At 38.9% G+C, this 25,397-nt stretch overlaps 1 protein-coding gene across 1 annotated transcript in view; it reads right to left on the minus strand.

Moving 5' to 3' along the window:
* The window catches only part of LOC149071131 (uncharacterized), an 82,069-nt gene that overhangs the window by 21,363 nt on the left and 35,309 nt on the right, over positions 1-25,397 (minus strand). The window contains exon 3 of the mRNA XM_089248188.1: positions 2,334-2,428. Within this exon, the coding sequence (XP_089104314.1) occupies positions 2,334-2,428 (95 nt within the window). The remainder of the gene's footprint in view (positions 1-2,333; positions 2,429-25,397) is intronic.

Genomic DNA, 25,397 nt, shown 5'->3' on the forward strand with positions numbered 1-25,397 from the left:
ATTTCTTCTCATTAATTTCAAAATTATTTCTTCTCATTAATTTCAAAATTATTTCTTCTCATTAATTTCAAAATTATTTCTTCTCATTAATTTCAAAATTATTTCTCTCTTCATTATATATTTCTCAAAATTATTTCAAAATTATTTCTCATTATCTCTCATTAATTTGAAAATTATTTGCCATAAAGTATTTCTTTCACCAATTCTAGATTTGTTTTTCATTGAAGTTTGTTTCATTTCCAGCATTTCTTTCAATTGTGTAACTAAGGCTTTTTCGTCAGCGGGCCAACGGGAAAAGCTTTGAGGGCCACATATGACTCTCGGGCCACGAATCGAAGACTTCACTAATCTTGAGACAGGCCAAATAACGAGAGCTTCTTTTAATGTTTTAATTCATGACTGACGTCACAGCAAAGGCAGAGTGAGTGTCGATATCGCGTTATATAATCGCTTCATAATGAAATCCCTGCAACGGATCCGCCCTGCGCTTGTTCATTAAAAGCGAATCACGTAGAATACGGGGTGGGGGAAAAGATTTTTTCTTCTAATACACACACACGAACCACATAATCACCATTTCTACACCGGATTTTGGCAACGCCCATTCACTCTCCTCGCAATGCAAAACATACACATAAAAACTGTATGTCATACAATAATGTATTAACAGCGTTCCATTAACAACTGGATTTCCCCCAGAAGCCAAAACAAAGATCAATATCATGCTATCTTAAAAGCTTTGGCCTCTGACCCATCCGTGGCTTGTAAGTAAATTAGAGTCAAACTCGGTTATAACGACATCAAAAATTCTGCTAAATTCCATGACATGCAATGGGAACATAAATACGGGACGTCAATTTTAAGCAGAAATACTGCCAATTTTCGGCGAAATTGTTGGTAATTGCTTATAAATAAACCCTTGGCAGAACTAAGCTTCGTTGTAAAAACAGGATATTTTATAAAAAAAAATTGAGTTGGAAAAAATTTACGGAAACGTTTGTCCCGTCTGTGGGTCATATGGTCATCCTATTTATGATAAATAAATAATGAAATATTTACGACGAAAAAATGAGCCATTATATCCGAAGCCGTTGCGTTCTCGTCGACGTAAAGATTCATTAACGTTATTCCCTTTGGCAGGGCCGTCAACTTTTCAGACATTGTGGGCCCAAGACGAGCCAGGATGTAACCAGGCTGAATGGGGACAAAACCAGCCAGGCCAGGTAGCCCTGTACGTGGGCCGACGCTGGATGCCGGCCGATAACTTGCGACCTCTCATGAGCAACGTACTCTGAACACTCGAGGAGACGATATGCATAGGCGTACGCAGAATTTTCTCGGGGGGGGGGGGGGGGGTTTAATTTTTTTTCTTCTCCGGGGGGGGGGGTACGTTTTTCCCTGCAAAATAACACTATAATCTCGGATTGAGACCTCTTCCCCCCTCGCGTACGCCAATGCCGATATTTCTGGATTCCAGTGCACAATTCATGCTGAACCCTTGACATGTGATCCCCTCGAAGAGGGCTCCGGAAAAAAGTGATATTGGACTACCGACTGGATTTTTTCTCCTGCCCGACCACGCCCTCTGGGGAACTGAGTTTACATCGCTAAGGTGACAGAGCCTGGTCGTGACCGGTTTGTTCAGTTCAGTTCAGACATTGTGAGTCTTTTCAGACATTTCTGACAATGGTTGAAGCCGATAGAGTCTCGGCCATGTTCGGTTTGAAAGACAGAAAGACGTGGACGAAGTCCAAAGACCCACAAATCATATTGTACTATAGTAATTCCTTTCAAAATAATTCAAGAAATATTTTTCATCAATCAATTCTGTATTATTTTTCCATTAAATATGAAAATCTTCATTAATTCTGAAAATATTTTTTATTAATTCATCCCAGAAATGCTTTGCATCAATTATGAGTTTTCATTTATTATAAAATTATTTTTTTCAAATAATTCTCAGAAACAATTTCTTTAAATTTATTTCGAAATTGTTTCTTTGAATAATTCTGAAATTATTCCTCTCATTAGTTCTGTAACGATTGCTAAGAATAATTTTGAAATTACCTTCTTTCACCAATTGCGGAATTAATTTTTTTTTAATGAGGGTATTTTGCCAACACATTTCTGTAAATTCTGTAACTATGTAAGCCTTTTCGTCGGTGGGCAACTGCGCAAAGCTTCTACGGCCAAATGTGTTAAGACCCCCCCCCCCTCAATTATAGACCATTCATACAGGAAAGCCGAATATTGACGTCGTATCCGAGGTTTCGTTGCAACCGAAGTTCTTATAACCGAGTTTGACTTGATTGTAAGAATAATGAAGTACTCACCCGTAAGCTGCTAGACTAGGATCGTAGTAGTAAGAGGCAGAGGGAGCGATTCCACGCCAGGGATCGGATCCGTCTTTCATTCCATAAGGATTGCTCTGGTGAATATGAAAAATAGAACCATTCCGGCAAATTAAAACCAGTTCACACAGTGTTTGCGTGCACATTCATTTAATACTACACGTATATACATTGTTTCCAAATGCTGAAGTGGCCAGCCCAGTTGACCCGGCCAATGCCCAAAATTCAGGCTTTCACCGGCCCCATACGTCGATCCCTATACATTCCTAGATATGTTGTCAGTAAGATATTCGATATTCAGATTCCTTTGATCGTTATGGTTGCCGTAGTTAACCTAATTATAAAATGGATATAATTATCACGAAAAAAAATACGCCAACGTGACGATGACCCCGAATCATAGGAATCGATATAGGGATGTATAAGGATCGATATATAGGGACCGACTAATGCCCGACGAGAGCACGAACTCCGGACATTGGCCGAGTCAACTGGACTGGAAACTTCGCGAAGGGACCAACTTGGGCTTTGGTGGTGACATAACATATACATCACGTTCTAAAAAAGAGGTGTACGTGATTTTTTGTTGTTGTTGTTGTTTTTAAAGTCAAACAGCATCACTTTATGCCCATCAACGGAATAAGAAGAGCACCCGTATAGTCCATATATATGGTTGTAACTGTTTTTGTCAAATTAATGGCAAAAGCAGTGATACCCCGACGTAAGTGATACTGACGACGTAAGTCGAGGTAACCTTTCCCTACAAAGAACGTCGGGTGATATGCTCTTCAAGATTTGCTAGCAGTGCGTCTGATTGTAAAAAAATCATGTTTAGTATTATTGAGCATTGAAGGCCCGGACACACCGCTCTTAGAGAGATATCGAAGCGTTCCCGGAGGATGGGTGTATCCGGAAATTTATTAACTAATGTGAAAATAACAAAAAATGTAATTTCATAGACGACGTAAATGATTTCTTTCTTCAAAACAGAGCGCAACTCCGATCTATCGCCATAGGCAGTTTACTACCGAGTGGATTGCGTCGAAAGTGTGAATGCGTGTACCTAATAGTCTTCTCCCTGTATCGAAGTTGGGGTTCGAACCAGGATGCGAGTCCGTCACTATGACCATTCCCTGCTATGCCCGCGGGGATACGACGTGTTTAGATCTGATAGATTGTTTGCTCCTGGAGGTGGTGTCTGCATATTCGCAAAAAATAATTTGAACCCGTCTGCTGTTATGGCGAGAACTGATACAAATAATGCTGAAATCGAAATAATAGCTGTGGACATTAAAGTCGGTATTCAGTGTGTGCGCGTGATCTGTGCTTATATTCCTCCGGACAAATCTTCCGATGCCGGACATTTACATTGTTTTTTCGATGCTCTCAGACTATATTGTACAGTTAGATATCCCATCGTATTGGCCGGCGACCTGAATATGAGAAACATAAAATGGGATTCATACCACCTCATATCTACACATGCAACTGACAGATTCTTTCTTGCCTCTATTGCAGACTTGGGATTCAATCAACTTGTTGACTTTCCCACTAAGGGAGAGAATTTCTTGGATCTTCTTTTGTGCACTGTTCCCGAATTTATAATCGACATACGATCATTGCCACCCTTCTGCAATAGTGACAACCCACCGCATATACCATTTCTCTTTCGACTGCCTAATTTAATAGCCAATAATTATTCAGGCTTGGCTAAACATGACTTTAGGAGTGCGGATTATGACGCTCTTTCTCTATTACTACATGATCTCTTTGGTTCTATCCGGGAAAAGCGCATGTCTCCCCTCGATGCATTTCAAACTTTCTTTTTGAATTGTTGGAGGTATATTCCTCGTATGTCATTAAAACTTAGCAACGTGGCAAATAAAAGACTGCGACTAATCGGTAAGAGGAAACTGATTGCTTGGCGTAATTTGAGGAGGTATCCGAGTGTTCTAAACAAACGAATATATTGTGCCATGGCTCAGGAATACAATGCGTACGTTGCATCAAGCGAGAGTGCACACCTCCGTTCGATTTGTGGCAATAATAATCGTACTGCCTTCTACAAAGACGCTCGACGGAAACTACGTTCGGCTGCATCTATATCATCCCTTGTTGTAGATGGAGCTATAATTACTGACAGTCAATCTAAGGCTGATATATTTGCGGACATATTTTCAGACGCTTACTTGTTACCGTTCGCGACAGAAGTTCATTTTGATGGCGGCCTTATGCAAGACCATTCCCAATTCATCGATATGTTTGATGCTAGAGGTATCGCTTCTTTAATAGATGCACTGCCTTCTCGCTCTTCTACTGGGCCTGATGGTATCCCCGGTAGCTTCTACAGGGCCTTACGAGACGAGGCATCTTAATTCTTGAGTGCAGTGTTCCAGTATTTTTATGACTTTGGTATGATACCCAATTCCTGGAGGAATGCCATAGTTCGTCCTATTTTCAAAAATAAAGGCAAATGTTCTGATCCTCAAAACTATCGCCCGGTATCATTGACTGATATTTCTTCTAAAATATTCGAAAGATGTCTGGTCCAAAAACTTCTTACATTTGCTATCAATTCAGGGTTTATACCATCTAATCAATTTGGTTTTGTTCCTGGTCGATCACTATTAATCCAACAACTAATTTGCCACGACTATTGGACAAATGCCGTTGAAGAAAAAACCGAAATTGATATATTGTTTATTGATTTTCACAAAGCATTCGATAAAATAGACCGCTTTCTTCTAATCACAAAGCTATTGAACTTGGGTGTGCCAGAAAAGATGTGCCGAATACTGCAGTCATATCTGGGCTCTAGAACTTTTCAGGTTCGTGTTGAAGATTGCCTCTCTGGGAAAAAATGCGTATCTAGCGGTGTAGTTCAGGGCTCTGTGTTGGGTCCACTGTTGTTTGTACTATTCACGTATGACATTGCTTTTTACACTCATCCAATTCCACTAGTACAATTTGCTGATGATGTTAAACTGTTTTTTCCCACGTCTGAACACACAGAGCTTAATTCTGCCTGCCAACGTCTCCACAACTGGACTGTGGTCAATCGTCTTCCAATTTCCGTTAACAAAAGTGGTGTCATGCACATAGGGGGATACAGAATGAGTCCAAGCTACTCGATGGGTGGCGAAGAGCTCCAGAGGTTCACTTCCTACACTGACTTGGGGATCACCATTTGCAATACCAGAAATTTCGACTTACATTATTCGAATATAGTGTGTAAAGCGAGACGCGCTTCTTATGTCCTACGGAAGGCGTATGGAAAATGTGATGCCGCTACACTCATGCACGCATTTACCGTTTTTATACGCCCAATCCTGGAGTATTGTTCGCAAATATGGTCTCCGTACAAAGTGAAGGATATAAAATTCATCGAAAAGGTCCAGAAGTCATTTACCAAACAGTTTTGCAGTCTGCGTCATCGCCCATACGAGGAAAGGCTGAGATGTCTCGGCGTCCACTCTTTAGAATGGCGTCGCCTTGAAGCCGACTTAAAGCTGTGCTTCAAACTTGTACACAACTTAGTATATACGGGTCAGTCAACTCCATTTTTTGAAATCAATCCCAGACCATCACTGAGAAGACATTCATTACAAATAAAAATTCCAACTGCCAGGAACAATGCTAAATTTTATAACTTCCGATGCCGAGTTGGAAGAGTATGGAACAAATTACCACCAGATCTCGTATGTTCATCTACATATCATAGATTCTGTCACTCTCTCAACGCTTCTGATCTTTCAACATTTTTAATGTGCTATGCATTTTAGTTCATGTCGGGTTTTATTGGTGCATATATGCTTGTTTTATTTATATAACTTTTTTTTTCCATCAGTTCTATTGATTATTTCACTTTGGAATTACATGTGATGATTTTTTATTTACTTTTCTTTGTTTTTTTTAAATATATATATATATACATGTATTTTATTCTGATTTATATATTGAATTTTATTGTGTAAACATGTTTATTTTATTGTTGTTTTGTGTTCGGGGATTTTTTATTTTTTTTTATTTATTTTTTTTTTTTTATTGGCGTCATCTTTTATGCATTTTTCTCTTTGTATATATTCGTGTGTATGAATGTGTACTGATGTTCCCTGCCGTCTCTTTCCAATTTTATTGATTGTTTGAATAGTGCACCTGTGGAGTTAGAGCCTACTGGCCTTGCACAGGTTTGTATATAATAAATAAATAAATAAATAAATAAATGGTACGGTAATAACCAGTACTTAAACTCCGACCAGCATACACAGGAGGATACTATCGAATGCCCAATATTTACAAATACAAATACAAATACAAATACAACGCCACAACAGGCAAAATGCCCAACGAGGTGGCTGATAAAAAGATGCCCATAAAAATATGGTTGTCATATGTTTCAAAAATACAGCAACCCAATTAAAAATGCAATTAACACAAATTACAAACAATATATACACATGATAAAATATTATACAATGCCCATAAAGAATACTTATGGTTGTCTTATTCTAAGAATGGATAGCTTCTCGATTTACCCCAACATGTTTATCGTATTTGCCCAACATGTTTATCGTATTTACACACGTGATCGTATACACACGTGATTCCTTGTGAAAAACTAATATGGGAAAGTGTTTCTCGTTTTAGGATCTGACAAATATTTGATGAGTTATAACGTTTTGGATTTTTGTAACGTGTCAGTTTTGTAACGATCGGTTACGCGCCAAACAACCAACGAAAGTAAAATTTTTTAGTAGAGAGGGTTACAGGATTTTTTTGAAAATAAACTGAAATTTTCATTCCCGTTATAAGCCAAGTTCGGTCTTCTTTTTTTCACGATCGGCGCTTTCCCCAATGTAGAATGATGTTATAACCTTGTTATTACGTGTTACCTTCGCCCACTATATTGGCAATTTTATCACGAGATAAAGCCAAATGAGATCGATTTAAAAAAAAAAAATTCTAAAATGAACACTTCTTTTTGTCAAATTGTTTTCTTTCACTGCTTGGTCTTTGAGGGGAAAGTGCAAGTAAAAAACTGGTTTTGCACAGCTTTAGCTTTCTTGATTTCTCTCAGTGCTAATAGTGTTGTTGCCAGCTTCAAAACGCTATGATATATGTTTGGTGTACGTTCGGTGAATTTGGCAGGATTCGAAAGTGACGTAATAAATTTGTTAAGCGTTAGTTAAAACTCCATAGTTTAACACTTTTCTGTATTAGTCTTTCACAAGTCTATAAAACTTGAAAAATCTAACCAATATAAGGTTATTGGCTACATTCTAGAAAATGCAACCTGTGACCTTATTGGCTGCATTTTTCAAGTTTTATAAAAGGACTTTTATCAAACTTTTATAGTGCAATACCGGCCTAACCCCACCTGAGAAAAGGATTGTTTAAAAATTCGAATCAATTTCTTTGATTGATAAATGGAGTAGACTTTATTTACTGTTCTAAAAAAAGGTTCGCGTCGCGTGCCACGCCTGATACCATGGCCTGCCAATAGTGGCGCGCGTGCCGCGGGTTGGCCACCCCTGTGCTACACGAATAGGTCTACCTTCGGCGCCTGTTTCTTTTCTGGGGCTGTCACAGACATTCGCCTGGCGTTTGTTTCGCCGAAGCTGAAAGATCTCGACAGTTAATCACTGTTTCGACGAATCGTCTTCATTAGCCCTTTCTCTAACTATTATTATTGTGTTTTTATTTTCCCCCCACTAAAGACAAGACTATAGGTAGAAAGAATTCTTTCACCCCTATGGTGTCTTAACTATCCACTCCAGAATGTCTCGCGTGTGCCTCTCTTGTTTTTGAGGAGTGAAGGAGACTCTCTCTCTCTCGAGCAATCTGGTGATTTCTTAAAAACCTCTCCCTGAAAGACAAGGTGTTATTGCCGTTGACAGAAGACTCGAAATAAATTCCTAACGATGGGTGACGTTCAGTAAAAGAGAACGAGGAGAGACGTGAGAGGATTTTTCGGTTTCAAGTCGACTCTTGAATACCTTTCGCGCTCTTTGGAAACTATTTGAACGCCATTTTCTCCCTTCATGTTTACCGACATTTAATTGGGAAGAGAGGCGACTATTTATGGACGCGTGCGTCCTCCGTCATCATCGCATCTGGTAGAAAATGCGATGATTTGGGTTTTCATTTTATTTTTAAATTCTAACGCTACGTAATAGAGTGAAATGACACATTTCGATTCGCTTTCGTAGGACAGAAGCAGGGCGCTGCTGTTTTCTCTGAGGCTCGGAATACGGTATAGTCTCGACAATCCGAGGTAAATCGCAACCATCTCGGATTATCCGAAGAGTGATATATAATAACTTTTCAAGGTGGGGGGAGGTGCCTGCTCTTTCCTGTTTCGTCTTCAATTCATTACACAACTGCAGGGACCCATTTATAAGTGAGACTGACAGTGGCTCGCGGCCCTGAATGGCCAATATGAATGTTGCTATTATTTTCGTAAACTATAAATTTACTATACAGGAGCCTGCGAAAACGTCTAACCTGGAAGGTCAACAAAAACCCCCAGTCTAGGCATCCAGACCCCCCCCCCCTTCAGTTCCTGTTAAGACCCCTTTAACACAGAAAATACTCGAATTCCATAAGGAAAAAGAAAGAAAAGAGAGGCTTTGAAAAAAGGAATTTTTTAGCATATTTCCAATCAAAATAATACATCAATGCAGCAATATTAGTGATTAGACTGGATTTTTTTCAATTAGCTGAAATGCTTAATTTGAGCAAAATATACACATAGGTGGAAATAGACATGAAAAAGGCTGGGGGCGGGTATGATGATGATTATGCGAATTCATGCACGTGCATATACATTAGATCGGCAGCTCCGTCTTTGACACTTGAAGGGGGGGGGGGAATGCCCCCTTATGCCCCCCCCCCCTCCCCGCCGTATCTCCGACCATTAATATACAGTTTGCCTTGGTTAGAATGTCATCCATAAACAGATAAATCCTGCTTATCAAAGTTGAACGGTTTTACCTTAAACTACACATTCCCGATCCCCCTCAATCTGGAGCGAATTTATAAACCTCCGAACCCATTTCAACAGTTCTCAAAAAATTATGCACACTAACTGAGCGTTTCTGGTCCACGAGAAGCAGAAATATCGGCCCGCGGATGAAAAGGCTGTGCACCCCTCTGGTATAGACAGTGCTCGTGACTCGAAAATAGGTTAGAAAACTCCTGTTTTTCGAAGACATCACACGTAGATCACATTTTATTTCGATGAAATTGGCGTAAAAATCTTATGGAAGAATCATTAAATATCCGACAGAACGAAATCACGTTAGTTATTTTTAGTGATAACAAAGTTTTCGTAGCGATATCGCAGTTAAGGGCGGCGGCGGCTTTTGAAATATCCGTGTTTGTGTTGCATCACCGCACACAATACTAAAAACAAACAATTTCCTCAAAATAACAAGAAAAGATATAGGGTGTGGGAGCGAAACGGAAGGTCGCGGGTCTTTGTTTGACTTCGGGGGGTTAGTTTTCGAAAGCTCTGACGCGCGCGTGTTTGTTGAATTTGTCTCTCCGCTGCTACTTTACACAATACGTGTCCCGTCCGTCACAACAAGAAATGTCGGATAAAAGGACCTTCGTACGTAAGCAGCGGCGGACGGCCAAAGTACAAAAATTGAAAGTAATCGGAGTTTCCTTTCCCTGGATATGCGAAGTGTTTGCTATTACTTACGTTTCGTTGTTTGGTCGTGTTCCTGAGACGGATAAATGATACATACAAGTATATATATGAGAAGGTGGTCTCTTGTTGATTCGGCGGCGAAACCACAAAAAGACATCCGATTAAATGTGATTGATGATATCACGATTGATTGATATCCATAATATGTGTCTGAGTGACCTACAAGCTCACGCACGTGAATCGGAACAACGGAAGTACAAAGTAATAAAATAATCAGGGGCCCGATTTCCGCATGGGCATTTGCTCAGAGCCCCATGTTTCGGGAAGGGGGGGGGGACCCCAATTTATACGGTAAAATTTTGGAAAATCAAAGAATTTTTCCTATATCACATCATACTATTCCCAAAGCGCCCATCGTTAGCAAACCCTATTAAATATCAATTTTAATATTATATCAATCAGTATACTTCATACAGCACGTACGTTGCACCTATATTGCAATATTAATATTAGGCAAATATTATATAATATTAATATTGCAATATTTATTCCTCAATTTCACATCATTTTGATCGTAAAATGATTTCTGAAACGATGGCAAGAAAGTTTGTTTGTTTGATTAACGCGAAAATCCTGAAATTATGAAGATTCTGTATTCTTATTCTAAATTATAACACAAAAGAGTGAGTGAACTAGAGAGTGTGTGTGAGCATGGGAGTTACCTGGAGCGTGTGCAAGAATGTGAATAGCCAAAACAGTACGCAAGCATGTGAATGACCAAAGCATTGACTTACACATCGGGAGACCAGGTCAGTGAGCGACCAAAAGAGTGACCTAGAAGGTGCGTAAGCATCTGAATGGCCAAAAGAGTGACCTATTAAGGCAGCAGTATAATTGGCAACTTCACTTGCCATTGAAATTTTTTCACGTTTACTTAAATTCGAAATTTTCTTGACCAAATGCTGCTATAAAAGTTGTCAGAGGCAACTTAACTCGTCTTCGACAACTTTTGGCAGTGTTTGACAACTTTACTTTAATTCAACAATTTTTTTTGCTGTAACTGGCAACTTCATTTGCTTTTTAGAAATAAATTATCCTGTTATAATTCTCACCTCTCTCATTGGCTTTTATAATTTATTTTAGCTTAAATTAGCTTTCTCACTTGCCTTTGACAAATTTTTTGACTTTTATTGGGAACTTTAATTGCCTCTTGCGATTTTTTTAGCTAAAATTGACAACTTTACTTGCCTTTGAAAAATTTTTTTGGCTGCGATTGGGAACTTTCCTTTGACAAATTTTAGGCTTAGATTGGCACCTCTAATTCCATTTTAAATTTTTTTAGCTTAAATTGTCACATTAACTTGCCCTCTGCAATTTTTATTGCTGCAAATGGCAACTTTACTTGCCTTTCACAAATTTCCAGGCTGAAATTGTCAACTTTACTTGCCTTTGACAATTTTTTTGCCATAAATGGCGATTCCCCCATACGGAGCCCGATTTCCCGTAGGATAATGATGGAAATGTAATCATGTGGCACATTTATCGTGTTATGTGTATAGATACTTTTCTACCGGAACACACCTTCAGCGGGCCGGATGGAATCTCTTTGCGGGCCGTATTTAGCCCACGGGCAGGAGGTTGTTCACCCCCTGCTGCATTCGAAAACAATAACTAGCAATTCTTCTGTAATAAATTCGTTTTCTCCCGGAAAAATTGCGAAATCGCAGTTGCCAAGATCGAAATTTGAGCCTCGTACGTGATTGGTCAGATTTATCAGCTTGCTTCCTCCTCTTTTGTATTTTGATGACCTCGCAGCCATCCACGAAACAAAGAGATAAGTCTTGGTTGGTTTGCGTGCCTAATTTTGCTTACCTGCCTGCCTGCCGCCGATTCCCGCCCGGATCGTGAGTGGCTTTGGCGACAGGTCACCGATTTTTACGAGTGGAAAAAAATGGCATTCGAAGGTCATTAACTTATTTCTGCTGCTGCTGCTGATGCTTTTATCCTTCTAGGATCCCCATTATTGTGTTAAGGCAGGCACCCCCCGCTGCTGGTTTCTATATGCAAGCGTTTAAATAAATTTTTTTCACCCACAGACATTTTTCCCTAGTCATCTCACGCTCCATCTAAACGAAGTTTATTACGTACACACACTGGTGGATACTCATTTTGTAAAACCTGTCACAACGAGACTTCCCTCACTGTAAATAACATTTATTAGTGATCGGTGCATATGAAGTTAGTGCCGTGTACCATCGATGTGTGACTTCCTCGACATTCGAAGACCCTGAATGAAGACAGAGAGGCGTATTTATGGTTTCGTCGTCCCCTTCGCCCATTCTAATATAATTTTATAATTTTCTTGGCACTCTTTCCTCAAATTCCCCACCCTGTGAATTTACCCGCTCTTTCTCCCCCCCCCCCCCCACACGTACACCAGTGTCTCTAAGTCACTATTTTGGTCACTCCAATGCTCACACTCTCTAAGACGCTCTTTTAGTCAATCACATGCTTGCGCTTTGTTTTGCTCACTCACATTGTTTCGGTCACTCACATGATTGCACACTTTTTAGGTCACCCACATGCTTGCGCACTGTTTTTGTCACTCACATGATTGCACATGCTTTAGATAAGTGTTTCTTAACCTTTTTTTGCCCGTGGCCCCCTTTGAACCATATTTTTTTCTCGTGGCTCCCCTGTCTTACCCAGAGTTTTCAACTCTCATCTAGAAGCAAGACACTTTATACGTATTGAAAGGATTTTTTTCAGTGAATTTATACTGAACGAAACTTTTGCAAAGAAAATTGGCCTCCAGACCAGTAGCATAGAATTTCTTGATCTTCCCGCTAGTCCGAGTTCTATCAGGACCGTCTCAATATCATGGGCAAAGTGATGCTATGGTAGTCCCATACTCTAGCTGGAAATAAACAGCCTACATATTTCCTATTTATTTTCAAAATTAATTGTATTATACAAAATATCATAAGGTGGGGGTCACTTATGGGCATGAGGCCCCTCACAAGAGTGGGACTCACAGAGCTACAGCCCGGGGCCTAATATGGTTTTCATCATTTTTTTTTTTTTGTTTTTCGTACAATAAATTTCAAATAGGGAAGGGGTGTTCTGAAAAATTTAGCCGGGGACTTGAGAAAAACCCCATCTTAGGGAACTTGTTGCAAAATGTAGGCGGTGAGGCCTGGGTGGGTCCATGCCCTAAAGAAGACGCTGGTTTTATGGGTCGTTTTGTTGGATTCTCTCTCTCACTGTAAGTGTTAGTCACTAATATAAAATCTTTATTTCTTCACACCTTAATTTTTCTTCTCAGCTCTCCAAACCACCTGTCATGGCCCCTTTCTCCATTTTCTTCCGTGGCCCCTTTGAAGTATCCCAGTATCACAAGGGGGCCATATGGCCCCCGGTTGAGAACCACTGCTTTAGATCACTCTTTTGGTCATTCACATTCTTCCACATTCTCTCGGTCACTCACTGGCCTAGTCCCTCTTTCTGTAGTCCATTCTTTTGGTCATTCGCATGCTTGCTCACGCTCAAAGTCAGTCTTTTCTCACTCAGGTGCTTGCATGTTCTCTAAGTCTCTTTAACTGCCACTCACTGATTTCCTGCTGCTCTGAAAGGGGTTGCTACTTGACCATTAGGAATTTTATTGCTGTGACCGTAACCGCGAGAGCTAGGTTTTATATAGTTTCTCTTCTCACTTTCGAAAGCATTACCCTGGAAAATTGATATACAGTATTTCGAATTTTATTCTCATTCAGGCAGCAACACCATCTATAGTAAAAGACAGGGTCAGAACTAGGGAAGGGGGCAATTTCCCCGGTCGGCAAAATTTTAGGGGGCGACAGTTTTAGGTGGGAACAAAGAACACCGTCACAAAATTATCGAATTTTAAAGTTGTGAGGCGAGAAAATTATATTTGTCCCGGGTGGTAAAAATCCTAGTTACGGCCCTAGCAGAAAGCCTCCGCGTGAAACTCGTGACGTCACTGAAGAAGGTCATTTCACCTATAGCCATTGGATATAGCATTGGACGACGGATGAGCCATCTTTACCCTTTTTTCGGAAGTATTCACCGACACAGTTTAAACTACAATGACATGTTAAAAGATCAGAGATGGACACGGATTGGTTAAAATCCTGAATTTAACCAATCAGTTTCGATCTCATCTCCTTCCACTTACGATTGTAGTTTAAACTGTGTCGGTGAATACGGCCGTTTGTAGTACATTCAATGGCTGCAGGTGAGATAATTTTTTTCAGTGACGTCACGAGCTTCACACGGAAGCGGAAGACCTCCGCTATAGATGGTGTTGATTCAGGTCCGTTTACACGCGTTGAGTGATTAAGTAGTTAACTAAATTTTAAGACGTCTAGCACTTCAAAATGCACGAAGGTGATAAGGGTCGTTTACACGGGTTTAGTCGGTAAGTGATTTAGTGGTTAAGTAGAATAGAGTCCGGTCTATTTTTTCGATTAAGTAGGCATGAAGCGCATCTGTTAGTGTTCGTGGTCTCGTATTATCCACAATGAGCATTTACTAAATCGCATATTTCCAGTGATTCGCTTGCAACATCCTCTATCGAACAAAAATTTTAACTAATTAATTTTTTCTGCACCAAAAAAAATAACCCCTTTTCGTATAGTACAATATTTTGTACAGTACAATAACGTTTGAAAATAAGTAGGAAATATGTAGGCTGTTTATTTCTGGTTAAGTATGTGACTACCATAGCATCACTTTGCCTAGGGGGCCCCATGATGTTGAGACGGTCCTGAATAGAACTCGGACTAGCGGGGAGATCAATAAATTCTAGGCTAGTGGTCTGGAGGCCAATCTTATTTGCAAAATTTCCATTCAGTATAAATTCACTGAAAAAAATCAATTCAATACGTATAAAGGATCTTGCTTCTAGATGAGGGTCGAAGACTCTGGGTAAGACAGGGGAGCCACGAGAAAAAAAAATATGGTTCAAAGGGGACCACGGGCAGAAAAAGGTTAAGAAACTCTAAAAAAAAACTAATTTAGCTTCTTTATTCATGCACTTTTGTCCATGTGTCTATTTTCAGTGTGAATAAAGTATACAGACAAAAATTATGATGTCGTGTGCGTGTATAAGTAAAAGTAATAATGATAATTTAGAAAGAAATACGATATAGGAGTGGGTTGTTCCTTTCAATGGAGTAACATATCACCCAGCTCTACAGTATTCGGTTGGTTTAACACGAAAAACGTGTTTGCCCAGTAGTCGACCATCTAATTAGATGACCTCCTGGCAGAGAAAAGGAAAATTATAAAAACAAAAGTCATCGCCTTAAATATTTCCGAGCACCAGATAGAGGAGAGAAGAGTGAGTTCATCCATTCTCCGATTTGGAGCGTCCATTCGCTTCGAATGTCTTCAGATGAGAAATTTACGGGAGAAGGAGAATATAGAGGGCGTCCCATAAATTCGTAAATAAAGAGTGACAAGGGTTTTTCTCAGTCTAAATACATCTAGGAAATAGACATTTTCTGGATCCAGAAAAAGTCTATTTTCTTGAATTTGTAAATGCAGTTGAACTTCGATACAACGATAAATCCCTCTGCGACGATACTTCTTCGGATCTTGTTTGGAACTGCCTATAGTGTTATGTTGAACTCCTCGCGATACAACGATATCCTTTACTACGATAAATCCCTCAATAACGATGTTTTTTAGCAGATTGTAAAACTGCTACAACGATCATTTTCTATATTTCACTAAAATCACTTTCAATATACATTTTTAAATTCCTCACCAGTGTTTGTTCTTTCGAGGGTGTTTAATAACATCGGTATTTTGCGCTGTCTGCCGTCTGAAAGTGTTAATGAAATTTTCTGGAAGCTACTTTCTGTGTAGTACACGAAAATGTTGCGCAGGAAATAACTTCACAGGGTGAAACAACCCCAACTGAATTCGACTTATTCAAATTTTTTCAACTATAATCATATTTTTAACTGCAAATCAATACATAAAAATGATACACCCTGAACTTTATATGACTCTGATTCGCATATTTCCAGTGATTTGCTTACACGCAACATCCTCTATCCAACAAAAATTTGAACTAATTTATTTTTTCTGTACCTTCTGTACCCCCTTTTTTCGAGAATAACTTTTTCGCAAACCGCATTCAAGTATACAAATTCTTTCAACTTTTATGAATTTTTTTAACTATTTATGAATTTATGGGACACCCTGTGCATCAACGTCTGAATGGATGCATCTGGACTGGATGATATCAAACAAAACATTAGTCAGCATTTACTCAATGCATAAAAGCATTGAGAGTTAGAATGGAATGACTCCCTCATTTTAAAATGAAATAACTCGGGAACGAAGATCGGTAGAAGAAAGAAAGATGAATAAAACAAGCGGTAAAAAATCTGGTGATGAGGTTTTAAAATTAGTTACAAATATTGCCGACAGGGGTGCGGTATGCTGTAATCGCAGTTTGGAGTCCGAGAGAAATGGGCTATAAACCGTCCTCTGCAAGCAGTCGTATCACTATAGATTCAAAAATGTGCACCTTTCGCAGCCGAGAGAGGGCGCAAACGAAGTATGAAATTTTCAGTCACTCTTCTGTTGTGCTCAGCAGAAATTAACGCACATGACTCACAGATCAAATCTTGGAGCTCACCCAGTGTTACAGGAATGTTCTGTGTTTTCTTCAATTTGTTTCACAGTATGTAGTACAGGGGGATAAGATCGAGTGAGCATGGAGACCAATCTATGTCTGTTCCAGCAAATGTCCAATAGTTCAATGCAATGACTCGAAGTGTTACTCACGAAAAGTCAAAACCGTTGTGGTTGGGGCCCCATATTGCTTATATAAACCACTTAGTGCCTCGTCCATCCTCCAACTCAGGCGACAAACCTCCCCAAAACTGCAACATGCCGTTCAGTAGTGATCGTTTGCGCCATCTCTATGCTACGAAAGGCGAACATTTTTGAATGTACGTTTTGCGATGTGATTATACAACGCCTGCTTGCAAAAGACAGTTTATAGCCTATTTCTCGTACTCCAAGCTGTGATTACAGCGTACAGTGCCCCCTGTCGGCAGTATATGTAACTAATTTTCAAACATTTTTATGGTATTCAGAATAAACATAACGTTTGTTTTATTCTGTCGATCATCGTTCCCGAGTAATTTCATTTTAGAATCACGGAGTCCTGTTTGGAGCACCCTGTATATAAACACATTCGACGTAATTACTTCGAAAGAAGTGCCTGCCAACTGATCCCAAATTCCATGCTTAAAATTCGAAACACAGGCCCAAAAAAAGTAAACAACTCGAAAGCTACGCCCACACACGTAGACAAACCCGAGCGACTGTCTATTGCTAGAGAAATTGTGGATTTTGTCTAGCGTGTGGCTTCCTCACGCGTTCAAAATCAGGGCCGCCCTTATCAGATGCACCCGGTGCGAAAATAATTTGGGGGATTTGCCCAAATTTCATATATTTTGTTGGGGGGGTGGGGGGGGGGGGAATCGGAATACATAAATTCATGTGTTATCACAGAATATTCAGAAATGCTTAAAAACATCGACTCAAAAAATATAGACACAACTAAATGTAAATCAACTCAAAAATTAATGAAGTTTTTGAATCGACGAAAATTCAGAACAAAAGAAAATTTTAAACTGATAAAAGAAATTATTTCAAACCTGATGAAAAACTTAGGACCTAATGACATCTTAAATTTGATGAATTAAAAGTGAGAAATAATTCTAGCACCAATGAGAGAGAGAGAAAATTCAGAATAAATCGAAGAACAAAATCTCAGAATTTTCTCGAAATTCAGGAAAGAGGAGAAAAAAATTGACAACTAATCAAAATTCAGAACCAGAAAGAAAAAAAATCTCAGAAAGGAGATGAAAGTTCAGAATTAATGAGGGAAAAAATCTCAGAATAAATGAGATGCAGAATTAATAGTAATGAAAATTCAGAATTAATCAGAGAAAAAAATTCTAGAATCGTTAAACATTCAGAAACAATTCCAAAATTGATAAAAATTCATAATTAATGAGAGAAATAATTCCGGAATGAATGGAAATGAAGAATTGATGAAAGAAGTAATTTCAGAAATTAATGAAAATTCCAAAATGAAATCAGCTGAAGCTCAGAAAAATTATTTTCTACAAAAAAAATGTATTTTGTGATATATTTATATATTTTTTACTTCTACGTGAGTGCGCCCCCCTCAAATGTCAGGGGGTCCGGTGCGACCGCACCTGTCACACGCTCCCTAAGGGTGGTTCTGTACAAAACGTTACTTAACTCGCGTCGTTTTATATCGTCCGCCGACGATATTCTAATGACCCTACCAAGCAACATTTCTTCGATTATCCGAAGAATTGCCAAATCTGTAGAAAAATCAAATCCTGACCAAGAATTCTTATTATCCAATTACCACTTTAAATCAATAAGTAATTGATTTACTAAAAGCTCATCGGGAATTTTCTACATCAATATCGGTTGAAGAGTCAAATTTGTTGTGGAATTTTACTGTTTTTCAAGTTACGAATAGGCGGTGTTTATTTTACATCAAACTGACTCACGATTGAACGAATCTCTATGAGTGAGGCGGCTCTGTGTTGGTCAAATTAATAAATAATTGCATAATAATTACTTTTTATTAATTAATTATAAATATTTTTTTTTCAACATGCTACCAGAGACAATATAGGCTTTTTTTCCCTGCAACAGAAACTCTGTGTACACGGAAGCATTCAGCCATTCTTAGACTCTAAACGTCCATATTTTGTAAACTTTATTCACCATGAAAAAATAGTGCCTCTCTTAGTTACTTTTGTCCATAATCATTAAACAGGTAAAACTAAAATTTATCATCAGACGCAAACTAAAAAGTTCAATTTACTATACATTTTACATGCCATGACATTTTACTGGGGAACCGTTGATCCTACAGTTATACATCCATTTAGAAAAAGGTTTCCAAATAGCGTGTATATAGAACTCAGATACGTCATTCATGTTTCAAGGGGAAACACCGGTTGTGCGGTTTTATTGAGATTAAAAAAAAAACTTTTTATACAGTCCTCGTGCGCCCCGAAACCCAATTACGAAAGTTGTTGCCCTGTTTCTCCTAATGCGAACACAAAGAAATTCCACGTTTACTAGTGCAATATTCACTGACATATTCGAATTCGAAAAATGGACTGAAGTTGGGAAAAAAACTGCTCTAAAGATGCCGAATAACCGTTTTGCTCACATTTAACGCTGGTTTTTCTGCCCGAATTCCCTCCATTTTTCGAATTCGAATGGATAATGCACTTAAAAAAACGTGGACTTTTTTTGGCATCAAGAAAGGCAGGGCAATAACTTTCTAATTATGTTTCTGACCACGCGAGGACTGTATTAAAAGTTACTTTTTTTTATTGTAATAGCTAACAACCCCTTGAAACATGAATTACACATCTGAGTACTACACGTTATTCAAGAACTTTTCCTAATTCGAAGTATGCCTCTAGGATCAACGGTTCACCGGGAAAATGTCATGTCCCCTCTTTGCTATGCGCGCTGTTTATATACTGTATATATACAGGGTGGGCACAAAAAGCCCGTTAAACTTTAAAAATTCACAAAAACCGGAAAAATAACCGAAATAAAAAACAGTTTGCATGGTTAGCATCGCTAGGTCACGGGGAATTTTTTAAGACGGGGAAAAAACATCAAAAAACAGCCGATAGGTGGTGCTGACGTACACAAGTCAAAGAAAAGATACGCAAATAACGAACAGAATGCCTCCGAATCGTTTATTACAGCAGTGTATGTTCCACATGACTTTACCACAGGGGATAACACACTGCAGGCGAGTCACAAATCCAGCAACGGCAGAGTGCAGCAGGTCCACATACACGGTTTACAACGGCGAACTGATTGTGGATTAGGAGTGCAAGTTCTTATAACCGTCTCATTTGCATATTTCCACCGAAGTCGCTCATACCCGCGCCACCTATTAGCTTGTTTTTTTGTTGTTTTTTTTTAGTTTTTTTTTTTGTTTTTTCCTGTCTTTAAAAAAAATCCCGTGACCTAGTGATACTAACCCTGCAAACCGTTTTTTATTTCGATTATTTTTCCAGTTTTTGTGAATTTTTAAAGTTTCTACGGACTTTTTGTGCCCACCCTGTATATAGGAAGCACATCATTTAAACTGAAACCTTTGCTACCACCTATCAAATAAAAAAATGTTATAATTCTTGGATTGAAATTGGTGACTGATTCTTGATCAATATGTCACATTAAAAAATACAGTTTCTTTAGTATGATATTACTAAATAATTTAAAAGCAATAATAATAGTGGAATCATGAAGTTTTATCTCGAAATTTTAACAGTTGCTTTTTAGATAATGTAAGATAACATAAATAAAAATTTACAGTTTAATCATGAGCTTCTCATCAATGAGCTTTTCAATGACGCTTTCCTGATGCCAAGGATTGTGATATCCTTTAGTAATATCTTACTAAAATTTACTTTATATGCGGCACATTAATCAAGATCCGATCACCAATTTCAATCCAAGAAATATACTGTTGTGTTTTGTATTTGATAGATGGCAGCAATAGTTTCTGTTATAACGGCGTTTCTTGTTTAGTATGATTACTTAATTCCCCTTTGCTGCACTTTACTGGCAAACCGTTGATCCTAGAGGCAAACTTGCAATTAGAAAAAGTATCCAAATAACGTTTAGAACTCAGATACGTCATTCATGTTGTAAGGGGTTACATGAGTGGTTCTCAAATTTTTGTCAGCCGCCGCCGCTCCCTTACCCGATTCATGGCTTATTACCGGCTCCCCAGTATAGTTTAGTAGATATTTTCACTTGTAAAAGAACCACTTCAAATCGTAAATAGCCACACAAATCAATACCTCCAGCTCGCCGTGACACGCCGGACAAAGGTTGTCGACGCCCCTAGGAGACGCGACGACACTTTGAGAAACGCTGGGTCATACAATTATTAAAAAAAACTTTTTATACGGGCACCTTGTCCTAAAAAACCTATAGTTAGAAAGTTTTTGCCCTGTCTCATCTGAGGCAAAACAAAAGAAAATCCATGTTTCCAAGTACAATATTCGTAGACACATTTGAATTTTAAAATAACAGGAAAGTTGGGGAAGAACAGCATAAAAATGAGCGAAGAGTTAGTGTGTGTTCATGCGGTTTTTATCCAACTTTCCTCCAATTTTTGAATTCAAATATATTTACGAATATTGCATATAGTTCAGGGCTTAACCCAAGTCTCCCTCCGGAGGCAGGTTTATTGTTTCATCGCCTGACTTCGCCCTTGAACATGATTTCTCATGGTCTTGAATTCGTGTTCGGCACACACAATTGCATTTCGAAAAAAATGAACATGCTTGTTTCAGGCGCAGAAACTTTGTCAACATTCGTTGTTCGGTGTAATCATTGTTTCTGATAAATGTCGAGATTCCCTTCGACACTTCAAAAAACTGATTAATTAACAAAAAAGTTAATAAATAACTCGTATCGAATATTTCGGTCAGGAAACGACTCCGCAACTAAATCTGATGATCGGACGTCACGTTAACACACTTTCGTCGATTATAATTTTCCAAAGAGCCAAAAAAAAAATTGTATTATTAAATATAATAATGGTAATAATAATCGGTGAAGTTTGTCGCCAACTCTTAATTACTTTGCCTGATTTTAATAGCGGGTACTTTGCGGAGCAGCAACGACGACTGCTTTAGATTTTGGATGGAAACTATTAGCGGCACCTGGTTTCGGTGACTCTCTCTCACTCTCACTTTATACTCAGAAGTGAGATGCCGTATTATTATTATAACAGCGAACTCGGGTCAGATCTATAAAACAGACGGTTATTTCATTCCACACACGCTCACTCTCTCTCTCTCTCTCTCTCTCTCTCGGCTCCTGCGTTTTCCGGGAGTGAGTGTTTAATTGACGGACATTGAGTGCAGCTGTGTTCGATTCCCAAAACCAACCTTTCGCTCTCTCTCTCCAGGAGAAAGCGCTGCGATTGCCGATTAGTAGGTCTCTAATTGGAGTTCGGAGGGCTAATGCGGCTGTCGGAAGTATGTTAGGTTGCTTGTGTGCAATGTGGGAGGGGGAGTTCCACAAATCAAAGCTCCCTCCCCCTTCTCCGACGGATCGATCGAATTCTCTCTCTATATATTCAACGCGATCGCTTGACCATCGTCTTGCTCGGAACCGAATGGACATAGTCGGAGTAAGAGGAGAGCGTCGCTATACACTCGATTTTTCTTTATTTCTCACGTTTTCGTATTGGATTGATAGGTGTTTGAGTGAGCTGTATCGTGATTTACGTGGGCCGTTTGATAGGTGAGGTAAAGAAAAAATTGGGGTTTTAACGGCTGCAAGTTTTGCCGTGAAGGCGTTCTCTGTGACTTGAATCGCGTGATGGTACTAACGTAATGAAACTGGTATCATCGGATTGTTCTTTGGAATAGCTAAAAGACGATACCAGTGTATTATATCTGCGTTGCGAGCCTCTCGAGATGAAGCGCAAAATAATTGTGTTACAAAATCGATCTTCGAGCCTGGTGACCAGACTAGGAGAGGTATTAAAACCAGAATAGCATCGTGATTTGTCTTAGAAATGCCAAGCAAATGACATCATTGGCTTTTATATGCGTTTAAAACCTTTTCAGACATTGCCTAAAAGAGCTTGGTTATAAAAACAGATCACAAGCTTCGTTTCTGGAAGAGATGTTAAAACAATAGTAGCATCATTGGATTTGTGTTAACGAAGTCTACCTGCAGACATCAAAAACACTAATATATTATGGGTACTTCGAGGAATGTGACCATTTAAATATTATTTCGTTAAGCAACTTTTTTGCGAATGCACCCAATCTCGTCAGACAATTTGAAAATCGTCAAAAAAAACTTGTTTCTGAAATCCGAATTTTTGAATCAGAAGCTGGTTCATGCTATCACGGGGGCAGATGATGAATTTTTCTTCCCTAAATATCAACATCTCTTCACACGGCCTGTTTTCCGTTTACACATTGTATTGACAAAAATGAGAGGACGTCTTTGTCTACATATACGTCGCTATCTTGTGACCTTGATGCCATCTGCAAGATGTTAGCGGAATGGTGCTACCGTCTATCGTACTGAGCCATTCAGCACATATATATGCTCTCCAAGGAAGAAATGTTCTATCTGCTTTCATAGCCATGAGGTAGAACACTCGTCCGGCAAGCGAGAGACCACCGCCGTTTGAGTTCTGAGGGCAGAAATGAATTTTCCTTTCCTATAAACATCATTATTTCTTCACGCAGCCTATTTTCCGTATACATTGTAACGACGAGACCCTTACCAAATCACAACCCCATGAACCCCTGCATGGTTGATAGCACATGTCGCAGTAAATCCGTTGATGCAAGCTGATCTCCAGGTTAAAAAAAGTCTCGCCACAATACAAAATACCACCAATAAGCTGATCGGTTACATTCGAGCAAATGCAACCGATCAGTTTATTGGTTGAATTCTTCAAGTTTTACAAAAGCACGTTTACAAGACTTTTATAGTGTAATCCCGGCCTTAGATAGGTTTCACTGCACAGTAATCGGATTACGAAATTTTCGGCTGACGAACGTGTTTCAGGAACGAATTATCTTCGTTAGACGAGTTATCACTATATTCGCAACTTATCAGTTTGAGTACCATCTATGTTTCCCAAAGACAACTGAAAAAAAGGGAACTTTTTTACTTAGCCGTTTTGAGAGCCGCTTTTACGGCAGCCTAGGGGCTAACCTTCCTTTTCAAAATCCTCTATGGTCTTTTTAACCCTTAGAGTAGTAATTAGAGGGTCATAAGGGGTGTCAAAGGTTATATAGAGAAATCACTCAAGCCGAAACCACTGAAGTGAAAGATATGAAATTTGTAGAGACTCACACTAAAAAGGGATTTTTCAAAATTCAACCCCCCAAGGGGGGGGGGGGGTTCGCAGTTTATATGGAGCAATAATCGCTGAAGCTATAAATATAAAATTTAGTCAGTTGTTTTATTTTATGATGTGGAGACTCACTAAGGAGGTACTTTTCTAATTTCAACCTCTAAGAGGGACATAAAGCGGTTCAAAGGTTATGTGGGGACAATCATGGTGCCGAGCTGAAACTGTTGAAACTATAAATATGGAATTTTGTCAGTATTATATTTTATAATGACTAACTAAGACAGGATTTCTGAAAATTCAACCCCGCAAGGGGATCACGATAGCGTTAAATGTTGTATCGGGGGAATCATCACCGATTACTTTTTAGATAGTCAAATCTACGCGAGCGAAGCCGCAGGTAAAGTTAGTATTGAATAAATAAAAAAAAGTATACATCTAAAATGATTTATTGAGGAAATTAGGAAGATGTTGTTTTCGACGTGAATTCGTCTTTTAAATCATCTGACGATACTGGATGAATTCGCAAAAAGTTTCTGGCACTACTAATTTAAACGTTCATATCTCAAGAAGTATTCGGAATACGTAAGTGTTTTGATGCCTGCGGGTAGATCTCGTTAAGGCAAATTCAATAATATCACTATGGTTTTAATACCTCTTCGGGTCTGGGTACCAGGCTCGCGGCCCGCTTTCGTAATGAAATTGTTTCCACTATATCTCGAAAAGTTCGCAACGCAAATATAGCCTACAACATTAGTAGCCGCTATTCAAGCCGCTATTTCAAGGACAAATCCTATGATACCAATTCCATTATGTCTGTACCTACCACGAAAAGGTAGGCACAGAGAACAATATTCACCCAAATTTCTTTTATTAATGAATAATCTGTTGACGATCTTCTTGAAATGTGTGTGTGTGTCAAATAACAGTTTGAACGAGAAATAGTGTTACAATCATGACTTTTAAATGCTCCCAAATCACACATTCTTGATTTTAAAGGCAACAATCCCTCCACCTAGTATTTGGATATTGCATAGCTGAGAAGTCTATGAATATGAATACACATAGGCGTGTGTATGTGCGAAGGGAAATACACTGTTTCTCCTCTGTTACATTATAATGGAATCCTTGATGTTGGCATAAATGATTGGCGATTATAACAAAGCAACGGAGGGTCATTTACAAATTGTTTCACCGGCGTAATTCCGTCATCGTTAGAGAGAGGAATTTAATCTGCGAATGTGCTCGAGAGACTAAGGTGCTAATACCAACACAAAGGATTGGAGGATTTAATAGCTTGACTTTTGGAACGTTAACGTTGGAACGTCAAACACCCTTATATAGAGAAGAATAGGTCCTCCATGGTATTCTTTTTTTTTGTTTTTCTGTCGCCATTATTATGATTTTCGATACGCTCCCTTTATTT

This window comes from Pholcus phalangioides, unplaced genomic scaffold, assembly GCF_987345545.1.
Source record: "Pholcus phalangioides strain wild (caught in Gottingen) unplaced genomic scaffold, Ppha-v1.0 ptg000019l_1, whole genome shotgun sequence".
In the NCBI taxonomy this organism is placed as follows: Eukaryota; Metazoa; Arthropoda; class Arachnida; order Araneae; family Pholcidae; genus Pholcus; species Pholcus phalangioides.